The sequence below is a fragment of the Trachemys scripta genome, chromosome 2 (assembly GCF_013100865.1).
Source record: "Trachemys scripta elegans isolate TJP31775 chromosome 2, CAS_Tse_1.0, whole genome shotgun sequence".
Lineage (NCBI taxonomy): Eukaryota > Metazoa > Chordata > Testudines > Emydidae > Trachemys > Trachemys scripta.
The window spans coordinates 282,471,670-282,493,035 of NC_048299.1; the positions used below are offsets into that span (position 1 = coordinate 282,471,670).

The 21,366-nt window shown below is 43.6% G+C and overlaps 1 protein-coding gene across 5 annotated transcripts in view; it reads right to left on the minus strand.

Moving 5' to 3' along the window:
- The window catches only part of IQANK1 (IQ motif and ankyrin repeat containing 1), a 173,937-nt gene that overhangs the window by 48,259 nt on the left and 104,312 nt on the right, over positions 1-21,366 (minus strand). For all 5 annotated transcript variants that reach the window (XM_034763813.1, XM_034763811.1, XM_034763810.1 and 2 more), the window contains 4 exons: positions 14,641-14,749; positions 13,429-13,525; positions 11,898-12,032; positions 11,335-11,463 (listed from right to left, as the gene is read on the minus strand). In XM_034763813.1, the coding sequence (XP_034619704.1) occupies positions 11,335-11,463; positions 11,898-12,032; positions 13,429-13,525; positions 14,641-14,749 (470 nt within the window). The remainder of the gene's footprint in view (positions 1-11,334; positions 11,464-11,897; positions 12,033-13,428; positions 13,526-14,640; positions 14,750-21,366) is intronic.

Sequence of the window (21,366 nt, forward strand, 5' to 3'; positions counted from 1 at the left end):
GGGATTGCAACTACTTTGGAGGACAGGGTCATAATTCAAAATGATCTGGACAAATTGGAGAAATGGTCTGAGTTAAACAGGATGAAGTTTAACAAAGACAAATGCAAAGTGCTCCACTTAGGAAGAAAAAATCAGTTTCACACATACAGAATGGGAAGAGACTGACTAGGAAGGAGTACGGCAGAAAGGGATCTAGGGGTTATAGTGGACCACAAGCTAAATATGAGTCAACAGTGTGATGCTGTTGCAAAAAAAGCAAACATGATTCTGGGATGCATTAACAGGTGTGTTGTGAGCAAGACACGAGAAGTCATTCTTCCGCTCTACTCTGCTCTGGTTAGGCCTCAGCTGGAGTATTGTGTCCAGTTCTGGGCACCGCATTTTAAAAAAGATGTGGAGAAATTGGAAAGGGTCCAGAGAAGAGCAACAAGAATGATTAAAGGTCTTGAGAACATGACCTATGAAGGAAGGCTGAAAGAACTGGGTTTGTTTAGTTTGGAAAAGAGAAGACTGAGAGGGGACATGATAGCAGTTTTCAGGTATTTAAAAGGGTGTCATAAGGAGGAGGGAGAAAACTTGTTCACCTTAGCCTCTAAGGATAGAACAAGAAGCAATGGGTTTAAACTGCAGCAAGGGAGGTCTAGGTTGGACATTAGGAAAAAGTTCCTAACTGTCAGGGTGGTTAAACACTGGAATAAATTGCCTAGGGAGGTTGTGGAATCTCCATCTCTGGAGATATTTAAGAGTAGGTTAGATAAATGTCTATCAGGGGTGGTCTAGACAGTATTTGGTCCTGCCATGTGGGCAGGGGACTGGACTCGATGACCTCTCGAGGTCCCTTCCAGTCCTTGAATCTATGAATCTATGAATAAGCTCAGGTAACCTGGCTGACACCTGACCCAAAGGACCAATAAGGGGACAAGATACTTTCAAATCTTGGTGGGGGGAAGGCTTTTGTTTGTGCTTTTTGGGGGTTGTTCGCTCTTGGGACTGAGAGGGACCAGATATCAATCCAGGTTCTCCAAATCTTTCTGAACAAGTCTCTCATATTTCAAACTTGTAAGTAAACAGCCAGGCAAGGCGTGTTAGTTTTTATCTTTGTTTTCTCAACTTGTAAATGTACCTTTTTGCTAGAGTGTTTATCTCTGTTTGCTGTAACTTTGAACCTAAGGCTACAGGGGGATCCTCTGGACTCTTTAAGTTTGATTACCCTGTAAAGTTATTTTCCATCCTGATTTTACAGAGATGATTTTTACCTTTTTCTTTAATTAAAAGCCTTCTTTTTAAGAACCTGATTGATTTTTACTTGTTTTTAGATCCAAGGGAGTTGGTGGGAGAAAGGAGGGGGGGGATGGTTAATTTCTCCTTGTTTTAAGATCCAAGGGGTTGGATCTGTATTCACCAGGGAATTGGTGAAGAGTCTCTCAAGGCTACCCAGGGAAGGGAATTAGCACTTTGGGAGTGGTGGCAGCGGATCAGATCTAAGCTGGTAGTTAAGCTTAGAAGTTTTCATGCAGGCCCCCACATTTGTACTCTAAAGTTCAGAGTGGGGAAGCAGCCTTGACACTCCTGCACCGCAACCACCTGCCCCAATCAAGGTACCTCACTTCATTGTCATTTACTTCCCCTTACTTATAATATAGGGGGAGGATGAAGGAAAAAAATAATGAAAAACATGGGGAGATAAGAGAGAATGTTCTTTTTCTTGGCTGGGTCCTGGGGGAGGGGGAGAATGAAGCTGCACACAGGGCCCCACTAACTCTAAATCCGCTACTGCCTGCTCCGAACAGGTTAACTTGTGTAATTGGAACCATGGGGGAGCCATGCTTTCAGATGGAGTTTCACCAGTTGTGGATGGAGGATCTGACCGTCGGCCTGTGAGAGGAGGTCTGTCCTCATTGGAAGAGTTCATGGAGGATGATTTGACATACACAGCAACTAAGGATACCAGGTCTGTCTGGGCCATGCTAGGGCAATCAAGATGTTTGTGGCTTTGTCGTCCCTGGTCTTGTGTAGCGGGCATTTGTGGTCTCCTGTGAAAACCATCTGCTTAGTGTGTTGGCAGCGGTGTTTTGGCATCCTGGTAAGTAAGCAGCTGAGCTGTCAATGTGCTGCTGGATACACCAGTTCCATTGTCTCATGGCTTCAATGCCTAGAGAATGGGATCAGCCCCCGCCCTTGTCTGTTGATGTAGAACATGTATGCAACAGTGTCTGTCATCGCTCAAATTCATTCGTTTCTTATGAGTGGTAGGAAGTGAAGACAGGTGTAACTTATTGCTCTGAGTTCTAGCAAATTTATGTGAAGACGCTTCCAATGTCGTCCACCTGCCTTGTGTCATGTGGTAGTCAAGGTGTGCCCCTCAGCCCAGTAGGGAGGCCTCTGTTGTGATTATGACTGAAGGAGGTCTGTGGTGAAAGGGAACACCTACGTAGATGTTCTCCGGTCTTTTCCACCATTGTAGGATACTAAAACATTGGTCGCTGATGTTACCATAATGTTGAGGCTGCGTTTGGTGGGTTTGTATACTGAACGCTGCCAGCCCTGAAGACACCGCATGTGTAATCTGGCGTGCCTTGATTCGTGGACAGATGGAGATGGTGTCTATGAGATGTTTGATGGCTAGGAAGCTGGCATGAGGCTCTGTCTTGAATTGAGTCCAGGTGTGCCCCGATGAATTCCAGTTGTTGTGTGGGTGTCAATATGGATTTCTGAAAGTTTATTTGCAACCCCTGTCTTATGAAGAGGTTGATGGTCAGTCATGTGATTGTTTATGCCTCTGTGTATGAGTGTCCTTTGATAAGGCAATCGTCTAGGTATGGGAAAAATATGATTCCTTGTTCGCACAGGTGGGCTGAGACTACTGCAAGGATTTTGGTGAACACCCTTGGTGCAGTGGACAGTCCAAATGGGAGCACTCTGTATTGGAAGTGGTCGTGTTCCACTGTGAATCGGAGGAATCGGCTGTGAGTTGGATGTATTGAGATGTGGAAATATGTATCTTGTAGGTTGAGGGCTCAAAACCAGTTCCCCTGTTCCAGCGCTGGGCTTATTGTGCCTAAGGTCACCATCTTGAATTTTTGGGAGCATACAAATTAGTTGAGTTTTCGTAGGTCTAGTATTGGTCACCATCCACCACTTTTCTTCTGAGTCAGGAAATAGTGGGAATAAAAATCTTTCCCTCTGTATTGTGTTAGTATTGGTTCCACGGCACCTAGCTGTAGTAGATGATCTACTTCCCGTCTTAGAAGGTGCTCATGAGAAGGGTCCCTGCAGAGGTAGGGGGGCAAGAAGTAAAAGGGATGGCATAGCACAACTGAACTATTTCTAAGACCCAATAGTCTTGTGTAATATACTCCCAAGCTTGGTAAAAACGCTGTAGACAGTGACCAAATAGGCAGGTAGGTGCTGGTGTTAAGGTGACCAAGCCTTCAAAACTGTGGTTTGTTTCCTGATGTTTAGGACGCTGCTTGTTGTAGTTGTGTCTGGCATTGTCAAGATGGTCTATTTCTGTATCTGGCCGAATTGTAAGGTCTGGATTGAGGATCCCTGCTTCTTCTAATTACTGTCCAGAGAAGTAACTTTTCTTTCTTCTTCAAATGCTTGTCCCTATGTGAATCTTTTGTTCTCTCAGCGAATGAAACTAAGTCTCAGGGAGGATCTAAATGGTTTTGTTCTCTGGAGGTAAAGGACTAAAGCAACCTGGCCTCATCCCTATTAGTGTGAGGATTCAGACAATCTGGGTAAAAGGATAATCTGATTTAGATGGAATTCAGACACAATCTTGGATATTAGCTTAGGGTGTGGCCTGAGGGAGACGTTGTCTTGGAGAAAAACTATACAAGGATGGTCAATCATAAGAGCTCTTAACCCTCCCACTTTTCTTGCTGATATTGTTGCTACAAGAAAGACAGTATTCATTCATAGGTGAAGGAAAGGACATGAAGCCAGTGGTTTGAAGGCTGATGCTGTAAGATCTGTTAATAGTAAACGAAGGTCCAATGTTCTACAACAAGTGGAAATACACTTAGAAATCTAGATGTGGTAGGATGGGAAAATACTGAAGAATGACTATATGTGGGTGGAAGGCACTAATGACCACCAAGAGTACCCTGAGAAAACAGAGTGAGAGACAAGAGTTCTTCAGTGAAAGTATATAGCCCAAAATGTCAGGTAGTTGATACTCTAATGGTAGAAGTTCATGATGGTCACACCAAGAAACAAATCTTTTCCACTTTAAACTGTACATTTTCCTTATGGATCCTTTCTACTAATTATCAGGATAATATGCTCTTCGCAGATACAAACTAAGATAAGTGAGATGTATTCAGGTTGGCACGGCCTGATGAAATTCACCCTAGAGTACTTAAGGAACTAGCTGAAGCATTCTCTGAATCATTAGCAATTATCTTTGATAATTCATACAGGATGGATGAGGTCCCAGAGGACTGAAGAAGGCAAACATAGTACCTATATTAAAAAGAGAAACAAAGAGGACGGAGGGAATTATAAATCAGTCAGCCTAACTTCAAGGCAATCATAAAATCATAGAATCATAGAATATCAGGGTTGGAAGGGACCTCAGGAAGTCATCTAGTCCAACCCCCTGCTCAAAGCAGGACCAATTCCCAACTAAATCATCCCAGCCAGGGCTTTGTCAAGCCGGGCCTTAAAAACCTCCAAGGAAGGAGATTCCACCACCTCCCTAGGTAACGCATTCCAGTGCTTCACCATCCTCCTAGTGAAATAGTGTTTCCTAATATCCAACCTGGACCTCCCCCACTGCAACTTGAGACCATTGCTCCTTGTTCTGTCATCTGCCACCACTGAGAACAGTCTAGATCCATCCCCTTTGGAACTCCCTTTCAGGTAGTTGAAAGCAGCTATAAAATCCCCCTTCATTCTTCTCTTCTGCAGACTAAGTAAGCCAAGATCCTTCAGCCGCTCCTCATAAGTCATGTGCTCCAGCCCCCTAATCATTTTTGTTGCCCTCCGATGGACTCTTTCCAATTTTTCCACATCCTTCTTGTAGTGTGGGGCCCAAAACTGGACACAGTACTCCAGGTGAGGCCTCACCAAGGTCGAATAGAGGGGAATGATCACGTCCCTCAATCTGCTGGCAATGCCCCTACTTATACAGCCCAAAATGCCATTAGCCTTCTTGGCAACAAGGGCACACTGTTGACTCATATCCAGCTTCTCGTTCACTGTAACTCCTAGGTCCTGTTCTGCAGAACTGCTGCCTAGCCACTCGGTCCCTAGTCTGTAATAGTGAATGGGATTCTTCCGTCCTAAGTGCAGGATTCTGCACTTGTCCTTGTTGAACCTCATCAGGTTTCTTTTGGCCCAATCCTCTAATTTGTCTAGGTCCCTCTGCATCCTATCCCTAGATGATACTAAACTGCTAAAGATAGTTAAGACCAAAGCAGACTGTGAAGAACTTCAAAAAGATCTCACAAAACTAAGTGATTGGGCAACAAAATGGCAAATAGCAACAGAGGGTCCTGTGGCACCTTTGAGACTAACAGAAGTATTGGGAGCATAAGCTTTCGTGGGTAAGAACCTCACTTCTTCAGATACAAGTAATGGAAATCTCCAGAGGCAGGTATAAATCAGTGTGGAGATAACGAGGTTAGTTCAATCAGGGAGGTGAGGTGCTCTGCTAGCAGTTGAGGTGTGAACACCAAGGGAGGAGAAACTGCTTCTGTAGTTGGATAGCCATTCACAGTCTTTGTTTAATCCTGATCTGATGGTGTCAAATTTGCAAATGAACTGGAGCTCAGCAGTTTCTCTTTGGAGTCTGGTCCTGACGTTTTTTTGCTGTAAGATGGCTACCTTTACATCTGCTATTGTGTGGCCAGGGAGGTTGAAGTGTTCTCCTACAGCTTTTTGTATATTGCCATTCCTGATATCTGACTTGTGTCCATTTATTCTCTTGCGGTTAGGTCCTGTGATGACTCTAACTCAGGAACCAACCCATGCAACAAACCTCGATGCCAACTCTGCCCACATATCTACACCAGCAACACCATCACAGGACCTAACCAGATCAGCTACAACATCACTGGCTCATTCACCTGCACGTCCACCAATGTTAGATATGCCATCATATGCCAGCAATGCCCCTCTGCTATGTACATTGGCCAAACTGGACAGTCACTATGCACTCTCTCTCTCTCTCTGACAGGCACCTGAGAAGGATGTTCCCTCTATCGTCTCCAAGGAGCCCAATATGGACATTGTAGGGCTTTGTACGGATAAGGAGAAGAGCCCCAGGAGGAAGAGTAGCAGGACATAGAATTATAGAATCACAGAACCATAAGGTTAAAAGGGACTGCAAGGGTCATCTAGTCCAGTGGTTCTCAACCAGGGGTACATGTACCCCTGGGGATACTCAGAGGTCTTCCAGGAGGTACATCAACTCACCTAGATATCTGCCTAGTTTTACAACAGGCTAGATAAAAAGCAGTAGCAAAGTCAGTACAAACTAAAATTTCATACAATTACTTGTTTATTTTGCTCTATATAATATAAACTGAAATGTAAGTACAATATTTATATTCCAATTGATTTATTTTATAATTATATGGTAAAAATCAGAAAGTAAGCAATTTTTCAGTAATAGTGTGCTGTCACACTTTTGTATGTTTATGTCTGATTTTGTAAGCAAGTAGTTTTTGAAAGGTGAAATTTGGGGCACGTAAGGCATATCAGACTCCTGAAAGGGGTACAGTAGCCTGAAAAGGTTGAGAATCTCTGATCTAGTTTAACACTCCCCCCACCCCCAGCCACGATGCAGGATTTGTTGTGTCTGAGACAGATTACTTCCAGCCTCTTTTTGAAAATCTCCAGTGAAGGAGCTTCCATGACTTCCCTAGGCAGTTTGTTCCATTATTCTACTGTTCCTACAGGCAGGAAGTTTTTCTTGAGGTTTAATCTAATCTGCTCTGCTGTAGTTTGAATCCACTGCCTCTTATCCTGCCCTCTACACCAAGAGAACAATTTTTTTCCTGTCTTTTTTATAGCAGCCTTTCAAGTATTTGAAGACTGCTATCATATCCCTCCTCAGTCTCCTCTTTTCTAAACTAAACATATCCAGTTCCTTTAGCTGTTGCTTGTATGCCTTGAATTCCATCCCTTTGATCATCTGTATCACTCACCTCTGGATCCTTTCCATTTCTCTACATCCTTTCGATATAGTTGTGACCAAAACTGGAGACAGTACTTCAGCTGAGGTCTAACCAGAGCCAAGTAGAGCATTACAATCACCTCCTGTGACTTGCATGCTATAACTCTGTTAATGCAACCCAAAATTGCATTTGGTATTTTTTTGCAGCAGCATTGCATTGTTGACTCATGTTGACTCAAGTTTGTTTAGATTTATGGGACATAATGCTGCCCACTTCTTATTTACAATGTCACCTGAAAGTGAGAACAGATGTTCACATGGCACTTTTGTAGACGACATTGCAAAGTATTTACGTGCCAGATATGCTAAACATTCATATGCCCCTTCATGCTTTGGCCACCATTCCAGAGGACATGCTTCCATGCTGATGATGCTCATTAAAAAAAATGCATTAATTAAATTTGTGACTGAACTCCTTGGGGGAGAATTGTATGTCTCCTGCTCTGTGTTTTACCTGCATTCTGCCATATATTCCATGTTATAGCAGTCTCGGATGATAACCCAGCATGTTGTTCGTTTTAAGAACACTTTCACTGCAGATTTGACAAAACGCAAAGAAAGTAACAGTGTGAAATTTCTAAAGATAGCTACAGCACTCGATCCAAGATTTAAGAATATGAAATGCCTTCCAAAATCTGAGAGGTACGAGGCGTGGAGCATGTTCAAAAGTCTTAAAAGAGCAACACTCTGATGCAGAAACTACAGAACCCGAACGACCAAAAAAGAAAATCAACCTTCTGCTGGTGACATTGGACTCAGATGATGACAATAAACATGCATTGGTCTGCACTGCTTTGAATCGTTATCAAGCAGAACCCATCATCAGCATTGTGGAAACAGGGTTAAAGGATTTAAATATAGGCCTCTCAGTAGTAAGAAACAGAGCAACTGTCATGCTAAGTCTTAGATTAATATTGCGAGACCTGTAGAAACAGGGCTCATGTCAGAAGCGGGTGGGAAGACAGCAGAGTAGAGTCAGTGTGACCCAGCCTTGAGATAGCGATGTTTTGAGAACAGAAGTGAGAAAATACAGGAATGGGCAGGACAGAACATAAACAAACTGCAGATGTTTTTAATTAATGCATGCCACTAAAATGTATAAATGCTTGTGTGATATTGCTTGTACTTTGAAGAAACTGAGGCAGAGATGCTCTCTGTCAGCTGTGTTCTTCCCTTGCAATTGCATGTCCTGAATAAAGCTGTCTCTGAGTTCGTTTCTTCCACAGCACGGTCGCATGTCCTCTGGAATGCTGGTTGAAGCATGAAGGGACATATGAATCTTTAGCGCATCTGACACAAATATCTTGCAACGCCAGCTACAACAATGCCATGCGAACCCCTGTTGTCACTTTCAGGTGACATTGTAAACAAGAAGTGGGCAGCATTATCTCCTGCAAATGTAAACAAACTTGTTTGTCTGAGTGATTGGCTGAACAAGAAGTAGGACTGAGTGGACTTGTAGGCTCTAAAGTTTTACATCGTTTTATTTTTTAATGCAGTTATTTTTGGTACATAATTCTACATTTCTAAGTTCAACTTTAATGATAAAGAGATTGCACTACAAAACTTGTATTAACTGAATTGAAAAATACTATTTTATTTTTACTGTGCAAATATTTATAATAAATAAAGTGATCACTGTACACTTTATATTCTGTGTTGTAATTGAAATCAATATATTTGAAAATGTAGAAAACATCCAAAAATATTTATAAAAATGGTATTCTATTATTGTTTAACAGCACGATTAATTGTGATTAATTTTTTTAATCACTCAACAGCCCTAGAATTAATTTGAGTTTAAGGTCCATGTTCTTTCTGGCTCTCGGCTTCAAACCCAGGCAATGGGAACACTTCTGAGGAACGTGTCCCACTCCTAGGCAGCAGATACACTTTGCGTTGCTGTCCGTTATAGAGAAGGCGGCTCTGCACGAGACACACCACTTAAACCCGGGTGAACCAGGCATAAGGATGAGGATGTAGCTTCCCTAAGGGGAAGGAGGGAAAACAGGAGAACGAACTAATACTTATTTTTTGTTGTTTTAGGAGGAAGAAACAGAAAAGGGAAAGTAAGGAACTAACAACTATGAGAAGAAAAACAGGTAAGATACTATCTAAATAACAATGTGGGCTCTGCTAAGTGTTCTGTTCCAGACTGCAGGTGGTAGAGAGGGAACTGAGGGTGGTCGGACCGCACAGCGCTATATATACGACACCTACAGTGGAGCACCCAAGGGGACATCACTCAAAGAAGAATTTGCAATATTATTTCAAGCAGCTCCAAGAGTTCTTCAGTTAATTCCTTCAGCATCTTGGGGCGAATACCATCAGGCCCTGCTGACTATATAATACATTCAAACTAGTCAAAAGACCTCTGACATGTTCTTTGCTTATCCTGATCTGCATCCCTTCCCCTTTATTGTCTATGATAACATCGTTGGTTGTCTGGGCACATTATTTTTGTGTGTGAAGACTGAAGCAAAGAAGGCATTGAGCAGCTCTGCTTCCCTATCATCTTCCATTACCAGCTCACCATCCCTGATTATTCTTTTTTGTCTGACATATTTATAGAGCCCCTTCTACACATCAGGACCATGATATTCCCCAGAACATTGACAATACATCCTATAAGCTATTAGGGGAATGTCATAAATATAGAAAGAAGGGTAGCATAAAACCCCTCCTTGACAGCTATACTGAATCGCCTTACCTGTAAGGGGTTAAGTAGGTCAAATAACCTAGTTGGCACCTGACTAGAAGGACCAATGAGGAAAAAAGATACTTTCAAAACTGGAGGGGGAAGGTTTTGTTTGCTCTTTCTTGGTTGTTCCCTCTCCGGACAGAGAGAGAAGCCAAGCAGGTACGACATCTCCTGAAAATATACCTGGAATAATCCATCTAAAACCATAGAAATTGTAAGTAGGCAAGGAAATGTGTTAGGTTATCTTTCGTTTTAGCTTGTGAATTTTCCTATGCTACAGAGGTAGTTTTATTCCTGTTTTTGTAACTGTGAAGCTGAGCCAGAGTGGAATCCTCTGTGTTTTAAATCTTTTTATTTACCCTGTAAAGTTACCTTACATTCTGATTTTGCAGGTGTGATTCTTTTACTTTTTTCTTTTTAAATAAGGTTCTTCTTTTAAGAACCTGATTGATTTTCAGTGTCCTGAAGACAGAGGGTCTGGTCTGTACTCGCATTGCTAATTCAATTAGTTGGTATATTATTCTCAAGCCTCCCCAGGAAAGGGGGTGAAGGGGCTTGGAGGGATATTTTGGGGGGATAGGGATTCCAAGTGACCCTTCCCTGAAATTTCATGTAAATCACTTGGTGGTGGCAGCAATACCGTCCAAGGACAAGGACAAGGAATTTGTCCCTTGGGGAAGTTATTAACCTAAGCTGGTAGAATATAAACTTAGGGGGTCTTTCATGCGGGTCCCCACATCTGTACCCCAGAGTTCAGAGTGTGTGGGGGGGGAACCCTGACAGGGAAGCTGGTGGTTTTGATACTCAAGAGACATGGCAGAGGTTTGAACTTGTGATTACAAGATAGCCCATTTATTGGATGTCTCTGTTACAGTGACAAAACAGTTAACAAAGCTGACATTTTAAAAGTCATTGTTAGGTTTCAGAGTCAAAGGCAGCCTTGATTGAATAGTGCAGTTCATACACCTGATTGGGCATCAAGAGAAGCATTTGCAGAAAACTTTACTTAGGGTGCAGGAATTTCTCAAACCCTACCCTGGACTGTTACAGGCCAGTGTTGGGGTGGTTGAGATGACAGTCTCATCCCTGGGCTTGAAAAGGATAAATATTCCGACAATCTTTTGGCCTTTCCCCCGAATTATAAGGGGAGAAGGCCGAAGGGCTGGAGGTGCCAGTCCCTCACCCCTAGGTATCTACAGCTAGATACTTATTTGGCCCTCGCCCTCATAACATTAGTATCTGAGAATGGTGGGAAATAGGGGTCTGGGGTAGAGGTACTCAGCCTTCTCCCTGGCTTCCCAGCCTGGGAGGGGATAGGGCTGATATGGGGTGTAGGAATATGCCATTCCCTTGGCCCCAGTCTGGGAGAGAATAGGGTTTGGTTGGAAGAGGTGCCATTTCTCCATTGAAGATCATAGGGTTTACCATACCCACAAATTCTTACCTTTCATTCTGCAGTATCTGCTTGCTCAGAATTGCCTCTGCCAGTCCAGACTCTATTCCCTCCAACTGCCTCTTCACGGCATCAAACATGTTCACTTCCATCATGTCAAACACCACTGGCTTTCCATACCTAAGGACAGAGGTCTGAATGGTTGATCATATGTACTACGGGAGAGTCCAAGGTCCTTGGTACAAAAGATAGACAAAACAATCTCTCTCTCTCTCTTAATAATGACGGGTCTCAAGCATTACATGCATGGGCAGCCTTCCCTTTAGCACAATGTGGGAAGGGAACTGGGGAGAAAAGGCCCCTCACTCAGCCAGCAGTCCCTTTCACGAATAAAGACCAGAAGTGCTAACTGTGAAGGAAGTGCAGCTACTGGAAGTGCAGAGTTGGCAGAGGGTATCAAAAAGCAACTCACTCCCTCACAGCCACAGGCACTACCAGCTAATGGTTTATTCATCCAGCTCACTACGCGCACTCTGAGATTATCAGGAACACCAACCTATGCTGTGTCCAAGCCTGTCATCCTGCCCTCCCATTCCTGGTACTCTGCCACCTACCGGAGGGCCCCCAGCAAGGCCAGTCGAATGGTCTCTATGTTCATATCGTTTGGGTTCAGTGTATTCAAGTAATTTGTGTCTCGATACCGCAGGAAAGTTGCAGCCTGCCCAGATGAATCAATGATTAATGGCCATCTGTATGTGAAGATGAGACAGACACCCATCATTAGTGGGGACAGGGAACTAAGCATCTGAACTAGAGCTGAAAGACCTAATACCAAAACCCAGTACAACCAGCAAATATTCCCCCCACCTGCTGGAGAACTAGCAACAACCAGACACTTCCTCCAGCCCTCCATGTAGGATCCTGGTGTTACCCCGGAATTTGACATTCCTGCGTGTAGCCCAGAACCTGACAGTACTGCAGTAAGCAATTTTGTATGTTCAGCCACTGCCAGTTGAAAACCAAACATCACATAGCTAGGAATAATCTTAGGCCTTTGCGAGACAAGGTCAGACAGCTGCATACTTGCCGTTTGTTAATCAGAATGGGAAGATGGGACAGAAAGTTATGGAAGAAAATGAGTGACAAGCAACCTTGGTTTTAGGTGCCCCTGACGTATTGTTGTTATGGCTGGAAATATTAGAAATGTTTTGAGGTAATAAATAGTTTGCTGAAATTAGGAGAATTGGTGACCCAGTAGAGATTATGATGCTGACCCACTAGGGGAGTCACTATAGGTTATGTGCTTTGTTAGAGATAGCTATAAAAGATTAGGTAAAAATAAATACCCCTGAGCAGTCCAAGGGACTTTCCTTTGGACAAGGAGATGACATCTAAACTCCCTGTCAGCTGGACAGAAAGAGGGCCCCTGGAAGCCCGGCTGGTGGTCACTTGAAACCATCTCAGACTGTGGGTAACTATATCTGGGATGTCTTAAACCTATTGCGTGTGTGCGCTTAATATCTAATAAATAGTAGTTTTAGATAAGAGCATGCTTGCTTGTATCAATCATTTATCAGACGGAAGCGCTGTGTTCCCATTGATTTATTCCTGACACTGCCTGGAGAGAAACAGTTACGTTACCCCTGCTTTGGGTTCTGAGAAACCCCAGGTAACACTGGTGGCACCAAGGAGATGATCCCTCCTTAAAAATCTTCTTCTTATGTGATTCCTAGAAGTGAGTCTAAAATAAAGCCTCTCCATATGTCTCATCCCTCCTTTGGGTTTCCCTCTTCTCCATTTTTCTCTCTTTCTTTAGGTTGTAAGGTGATCAGGGAATACAATAATTTTGTGTCTTGTACCAAAGCTGAGCAGATTTCATGCATTTAACAAATAAATAATAGAATTATTAATACCAACAATAAAAGGGCCTTCTTCACCATGGGATATAATGGTACTAGTCCAACAGCCCACTACATCAGGGCTGCTTAATGGCAAGAGGCGTATCAATACGTTTAGGTCAGCCCCTTTGCGAAGGCTCTCTTCCTTGGTGTTGAGGGAGGCAGCATTATTGTGAAGACATTTCTGCTGGATACAAACATGACAGCAAGGGCAATATCTGTATGACCATTGTCTTTTCTAACTCACCGTCCATCTGAATGGATTTTGCCTCCCACATCCTTCAATAGCACATCATCAAGCTCTTGTACGGAGCACTTCACCCCTTGGAATTCATCCCCCACCCCTAGTAAAGGATAGAGAAAGCACTGAATAGCATTATCTATTCTACACAAAACACAGCAAGAACATTAATGTTGAATGGTTAAGTACTTCCAAGGAAAGTGGCGCAAGGCCCTTCAGTAGAAACTATTATTGTTTTTTGTATTACCATGCTGCCACTTCCCTTGAAAGATGAGTCCATAGCCTAATAACACTCACAGTCAGGAAAATTTCCCAGATATTAACCTAACTTCTCCCTTTCTTAATTTCATTCTATTGCTCTAGGTATACCTACTTGGACTACTCTAAACATTTCCTCTTCCTCCTTGGTGTTTATGGCCTTTGGAGATTTGAATCTTCATAGACACATAGATTATAAAGCCAGAAAAGAACATTGGAATAATCTAATCTGACTTTCTGTATAATACAGGCCATGGAACATCAGTCAGTAACTCTTGCATAAAGGCCAGTAATTTCTGTTCCGCATGTAGCTACTTATAGACTGTGATCAAATCCGCTATTTGGTTTCTCATACTGGGATTTAAGGGCCTACATTGGATATTTGAGCTCAAATACAAGATTTAAGCACCAAATGTAGGTGACAAGGTTTGAAAATATGCTTAGGACTATAAAAGACATAACAACAAAGTTGTATTGTATCCTCCACCCCAGACAAAGTCTCTCGTGGGCCAGAGGCTGCTCGCAAGCAAGGTCTCTCCAGCAACACATCTGAGGTCAGATAGGGCAGAGCAGCACTGACTGCATTTCAGTTCCCTCTTAACCACCCATAGTAGTGAGATAGAACTCAACACTATCTGTCCACTGTCTCTACATTTACTATCATTTTTTCTAACAGTTTTAGTCTTAATAATTAATATAGTTAGTTTATGAAGTGTCTTGTACCCAGCTGGCAGGATCTTGGGGTTCTTTTTGTTCTGACTAGTGGCTCATTGTAGAGAAACTTTCCTACCTAGTTAAAAGATTTCAATCTCAGATTCATGGAGCACGTGCACACCATGAGTAGGATCCATATGAACAAAGACTCAAAGAACTATAGATGCACCTGGGTCCTGATCAAGAACCTCCCTCTTCCCCCAATTTAACTCTATCAAGCAGTTCATGACCAAGGCCTAAACCTACCTTCCTGAGTCTGTTCTCGCAACCTGAGCCTGGCCAGGGACAGTTTCTCCTCTGCTTTCTCAGCAGCCAGACGTAGAGTCTCCACCAACTTCTCTGCATCACCAATTGCCTAAAGTAAGGAAATACATTAGGACAAGTTTCAGGTAGTCGTGTTAGTCTGTATCAGCGAAAAGAACGAGGAGTCCTTGTGGCACCTTAGAGACTAACACATTTATTTGGGCATAAGCTTTCGTGGGCTAAAACCCACTTCATCGGATGCATGATAATAGCTCACCTTAATTGATGAGTCTCGTTATAGTTGGTATGGCAACACCCATTTTTTTATGTTCTCTGTGTATATATATCTTCCTACTGTATTTTCCACTGTATGCATCCTATGAAGTGGGTTTTGGCCCATGAAAGCTTATGCCCAAATAAATGTGTTAGTCTCTAAGGTGCCACAAGTACTCCTCGTTCTTTTTGCATTAGGACAAGTTTTTCATAGATTTTAAGGCCAAATGGGACTATTGGATCATTTAATCTGAACTCTTGTATAAAACAGGCCATAGAATTTCATTCCAGTATCAATCTCACCAATACTGTATACAGAAATAAAATCACCACCCCACTTTTACTCACTACTTCCCTATACACCTAAGGATCGCATTAGACCCTTTTGCCACAGCATCACACTGGGAGCCCATGTTCAGTTGCTTGTCCACTATGACCCTTAAATCCTTTTCAGAGTCACTGATTTCGGGGATACAATCCCCCATTCTGTAATAGGGGCTGTTTTCTTTGTTTCTAGAGATATGACCTTCCATTTGTCTTTGTTATAACATTTTGTTTGAATGGGCCCAGTTTACCTAGCAATCCACTTCACTCCATATGACTATCCTGTCCTTGTCATTTTTTATCACTCTACTAATCTTTGTATCATCCACAAATCTAATCAGTATTATTGGTAGTCCATCTCTGGTGATGACAACGATATTGTCGTAGTTCTTATATATGGCTACGCATATGACTCCGAATCCTGATGCACAGAATCAACCGCACTGAGGGCATGGGAAGTCTGTATCTATGACGTTTGATTATGCAGCTCTGTGGTGCCTTTCACATGCAGCCTGGAGATAATTTCATGATTCGTCAGATTATCTTTGAAGTGCTTATACGGACAACCCTTCTTTCTTTTGCCCTGACTCAGCTCCCCAAACAAGATCTGTTTTGGGAGACAGTGGTCTTCCATTCTGATGACATGCCTGGTCCACCTAAGTTATGTTCTCAATAAAATTTCCTCAATGCTGGTTGTGTTTGCTCTCTCAAGGACTTTAATATTCCTGCCAGCAAATGCTCATTATTGAACGGAGGGAGCGCATGTGAAATTGCTCAAGCTGTTTAATGTGACGTCTATAAAGAGTCCACATCTCAGATTCATACAGGAGAGACGTTAGAATCACTGCACTGTAGATCTTCAATTTGGTGGAGAAACAGATGTTGTGTTGGTTAAGAACTTCTGTTCGAAGTCGACCAAGGACCTGGCTGGCTTTACTAATTCTGGAGGAGATTTCCTTATCAAGGGAACCGACATTTGAGAGGGTACTGCTCAAATACTTGAATTGATCCACATTTTTCAACTGTATGCCATGGATGAAGATGGCTGGCACTGGAGCATTGGAATGAGGTGCTGGCTGGAACAAGATTTCTGTCTTCCCGAGACTGATGGTGAGGCTAAAGAGCTGGGCTGCTTCAGAAAATCTATCAACAATGACCTGATATCTATGAGCCATCAAGGCGCAGTCATCTGCAAAAAGTACCTCAAGAAGAAGCCTCTCCAGCATCTTGGTCTTAGCATTGAGTCTTCGAAGATCAAAGAGGGAGCCATCGAGTAGGTAGCAGATGTATATCCCCTGATCCAAGTCCCTTGTTGCATGGCTGAGAACACAAGCAAAGAACAAATTGAACAGCACTGGAGCAAGTACACAGCCTTGCTTCACTCCATTTGAGATTTCAAATGCATCGGAAAAGTCACCACTGGCGAGTACTTGCACTGTCATATGGTCATGGAACAGACGGATGATTTGTATGCACTTTCTTGGGCAGTCCAGTTTGTGTAGAATAGCCCATAGGCCCATAGACCCTCTCTGTTGACCGTATCAAAAGCTTTGGTCAAATCTATGAAAACTGCATACAGATCCATGTTCTGCTCTAGACATTTTTCCTGGACCTGCCTTACAAAAAAGATTATGTCCATAGTACTATGACCTGGTCTGAAACCAAACTGCGCTTCTGGCAGATTCTCCTCAGATATGTTTGCAATGAGTCTGTTCAGTAGAATGAGAGCTAAATCTGTGCTGGGGCCAAAGAAAAGGGAACACTAGGATTGGTTCGATGAGAACAACAAGGACATCTCCAAACTCCTGTGACAAGCAGAAAGCATTTGTTGAATGGCAGAATGAATTCACTTCCATCTCAAAGAAAGATAGGTTTAAGTACCTACAGAGCAAGGCCCAGTCTGAACTAAGGAGAATGCAGGATGAGTGATGAGAGAGGAAAGCTGCAGAAGTCCAGCAGTTCACAGATACAAACAACGCAAAGATGTTCTTTGACTCGCTCAAAGCAGTCTACGGACCATCTAAATCTGGCACAGCCCCCTTAAAGTCGACAGATGGCACAACCCTCATCAAAGACAAGGAGGGAATCATACAGAGATGGGCTGAATACTTCAGTACTCTATTCAATAGACCATCCACAGTCGATCGGTGTGTCCTTGACCGTTTATCTGAGAAACCTATCAGAGAGGATCTCGATCTCCCTCTATCGGTTGAGGACGTTATAAAAGCCATCAAACAACTGAACTCTGGCAAAGCATCTGGAAAGGATGGTATTCCAGCAGAACTGTATAAAGGAGCAGGCCCAAAGGCTATCAAGAAATTTCATGACATCCTGAGTAGCATTTGGGAAGAAGAAGAAATGCCACAAGACATTGGCCAAAGATGCTATTATTGTATCACTGTTCAAAAACAAAGGCAGCAAAGCCGACTGCGGAAACTACAGAGGCACTACTCTCCTCTGTACAGCAGGCAAAATATTAGCTCACATTCTACTGAAATCAGTAGTGATTTTACAATTACTTCCAGATCATTGTCAAAAATACTGAATAGCATCAGGCCTAGTGCTAATCCCTGCAGAACCTGCTAAAACACTCCCATTCAATGATGATTCCTCACTGAAAACTACTTTTTGCGATCTGTCAGTTACCCAGTTCTTAATTCATGTGTGCTTTATTGATATTGTATAGGGCCTAAGTATATTACATCTATGTATTTATGTTTATCAACCAACATTTTAACCTCCAATTAAATGATATTAGGTTTTTCTGACAAGACCTAATTTGTTTGCCCTTTTCGAATATTGACACAATACAGGCACTCCTTCAGTCTTATAGAATTTCTCCAGTATTACAACTAGTGGAGGGTGTGCCTGTACTGCACTGTACCCCCAATTAAGAATCATAGCCTTGGTCTACACTACGAGTTTAGGTCGAATTTAGCAGTATTAGATCGATTTAACCCTGCACCCGTTCACACGACGAAGCCATTTTTGTCAACTTAAAGGGCTCTTAAAATCGATTACGGTATTCCTCCCTGACGAGGGGATTAGCGCTGAAATCGACCTTGCTGGGTCGAATTTGGGGTAGTGTGGATGCATTTCGATGCTATTGGCCTCCGGGAGCTATCCCAGAGTGCTCCACTGTGACCGCTCTGGACAGCACTCTCAACTCCGATGCACTGGCCAGGTAGACAGGAAAAGCCCCGCGAACTTTTGAATTTCATTTCCTGTTTGGCCAGCGTGGCGAGCTGATCAGCACAGGTGACCATGCAGTCCCAGAATTGCAAAAAAGCTCCAGCATGGACTAAACGGGAGGTATTGGATCTGATCACTGTATGGGGAGACGAATCCGTGCTATCCAAACTCGGTTCCAAAAGACGAAATGCCGGAATATTTTAAAAAATCTCCAAGGGCATGAAGGACAGAGGTTATAACAGGGACCTGCAGTAGTGCCGCGTGAAACTTAAGGAGCTCAAGTAAGCTTACCAAAGAACCAGAGAGGCAAACGGCCGCTCCAGGTCACAGCCCCAGACATGCCACTTCTATGATGAGCTGCATGCCATTCTAGGGGGTGCTCCTACAACTACCCCAGCCCTGTGCGTGGACTCCATCAATGGATTCTCATGCAACAGGGATGCGGATTTTGGGGACGAGGAGGAGGACATTGAAGATAGCGCACAGCATGCAAGCGGAGAAAACATTTTCCCTGACAGCCAGGAACTGTTTATCACCCTGGACCCAGTACCCTCCCAACCCACCCAAGGTGGGCTCATGGACCTTGAAGGCGGAGAAGGGACCTCTGGTGAGTGTACCTTTGTAAATATTGTACATGGTTTAAAAGCAAGTGTGTTTAATGATTAATTTGCCTTGAAGACTTGGGATGCATTCGCTTCCAGTACAGCTACTGGAAAAGTCTGTAAATGTGTATGGGGATGGAGCGTAAATCCTCCAGGGACATCTCAATGAAGCTCTACTGGGTTTATTCCCAAAGCCTTTGCAAAAGGTTTCTGGGGAGGGCTGCCTTATTCCGTACGCCATGGTAGGACACTTTACCACGCCAGGCCAATAGCACATAGTCTGGAATCATTGCATAACAAAGCATGGCAGTGTATGGTCCAGGTATTTGCTGATATTCAAGCAACATCCATTCTTTATCTCTCTGTGTTATCCTCAGGAAAGAGATATCATTCATGGTCATCTCGTTGAAATAGGGGAATTTTATTAAGGGGATATTCAGAGGTGGCTGTTCCTCCTGGGCTGTTTGCCTACGGCTGAACAGAAATCATCCCTGCTGTGAGCCACGCAGTGGGGGAAGGGGTGAAGCGATCATCCCAGAGAATAGGGTGGGGGGGGGTTAGTTGGGTTTGTGCTGCACATTAACCCGAAAACCGCAGCCCCTCCTTTTAAATGGCCAACCCATTTTAAATGGCCAACCCAACGGGTGCTTGGTATGGGACATGAGGGTGCTGCTGTTTGAAACCATTCCCACATATTATGAAGGTTAAAGAAGCCAAAAGACTGTGGCTTACCATGTCTGCCTGCAAGCTGAATTCTGTTGCCTGCCGGCCCTGCGTTTGTGATCTCTCACACCAAACCGGCAGGCCCTCAATACAAGAGGCAAAATGCAACCTTGTAAAGAAAGCACACGTGCTATGTAATGTTAACAGCTTGGTTCACCGTGAAAGAGTCTACCCATTGTTCTCTAAAATGTATCTTTTTAAATACTAGTCTCCCTTTTTTTCCCCCCACAGCTGCAAATGTTTCAACGCTCCCCATATCATCTCCGTCCCAGAGGCTAGCGAAGATTAGAAGGCGAAAAAAAACACACTCGCGATGAAATGTTCTCTGAGCTCATGCAGTCCTCCCACACTGAAAGAGCCCAGCAGAATGCGTGGAGGCAAACAATGTCAGAGTGCAGGAAAGCACAAAATGAACGCAAGGACAGGTGGTGTCAGCTTGATGAAAGGAGGCAGGAAGCAATGCTCAGGCTACTGGAGGATCAAACTGATATTCTCTGGCGTATTGCTGAGGTGCAGGAAAGGCAGCAGGAGCACAGACCGCCGCTGCAACCTCTGTGTAACCAACCTGCCTCCACCCCAAGTTCCATATCCTCCTCACCCAGACACCCAAACACTCCACCCCAGAGGACTGTCCAAGCAACAGAAGGCTGGCATTCAATGAGTTTTGAAGTGCAGTGTGGCCTTGTCCTTCCCTCCTCCCCCACCCCTCCCAAGCTACCTTGGCAGTTATCCCCCCATTTGTGTGAAGAAGTAATAAAGAATGCATGAATTTGAAACAATAATGACTTTATTGCCTCTGCAAGTGGTGATCAAAGGGGGGAGGGGAGGGCGGTTGGCTTACAGGGAAGCAGAGTGAACCAAGGGGGCAGGTTTTCATCAAGGATAAAGAAACAGAACTTTCACCCCGTAGCCTGGCCAGTCATGAAATTGGTTTTCAAAGCTTCTCTGATGCGCAGCGCACCCTGCTGTGCTCCTCTAATCGCCCTGGTGTCTGGCTGTGCGTAATCAAGCGATTTGCCTCAACCTCCCACCCCGCCATAAACATCTTCCCCTTACTCTCACAGATATTGTGGAGCACACAGCAAGCAGTAATAACGATAGGAATATTGGTTTCGCCGAGGTCTAACCGAGTCAGTAAACTGCACCAGCGTGCTTTTAAATGTCCAAATGTGCATCTACCACTATTCTGCACTTGCTCAGTCTATAGTTGAACAGCTCTTGACTACTGTCCAGGGTGCCTGTGAATGGCTTCATGAGCCATGGCATTAAGGGGTAGGTAGGGTCCCCAAGGATAACTATAGGCATTTCAACATCATAGATTCATAGATTCATAGATTATAGGACTGGAAGGGACCTCGAGAGGTCATCGAGTCCAGTCCCCTGCCCGCATGGCAGGACCAAATACTGCCTAGACCATCCCTAATAGACATTTATCTAACCTACTCTTAAATATCTCCAGAGACGGAGATTCCACAACCTCCCTAGGCAATTTGTTCCAGTGTTTAACCACCCTGACAGTTAGGAACTTTTTCCTAATGTCCAACCTAGACCTCCCTTGCTGCAGTTTAAACCCATTGTTTCTGGTTCTATCCTTAGAGGCTAAGGTGAACAAGTT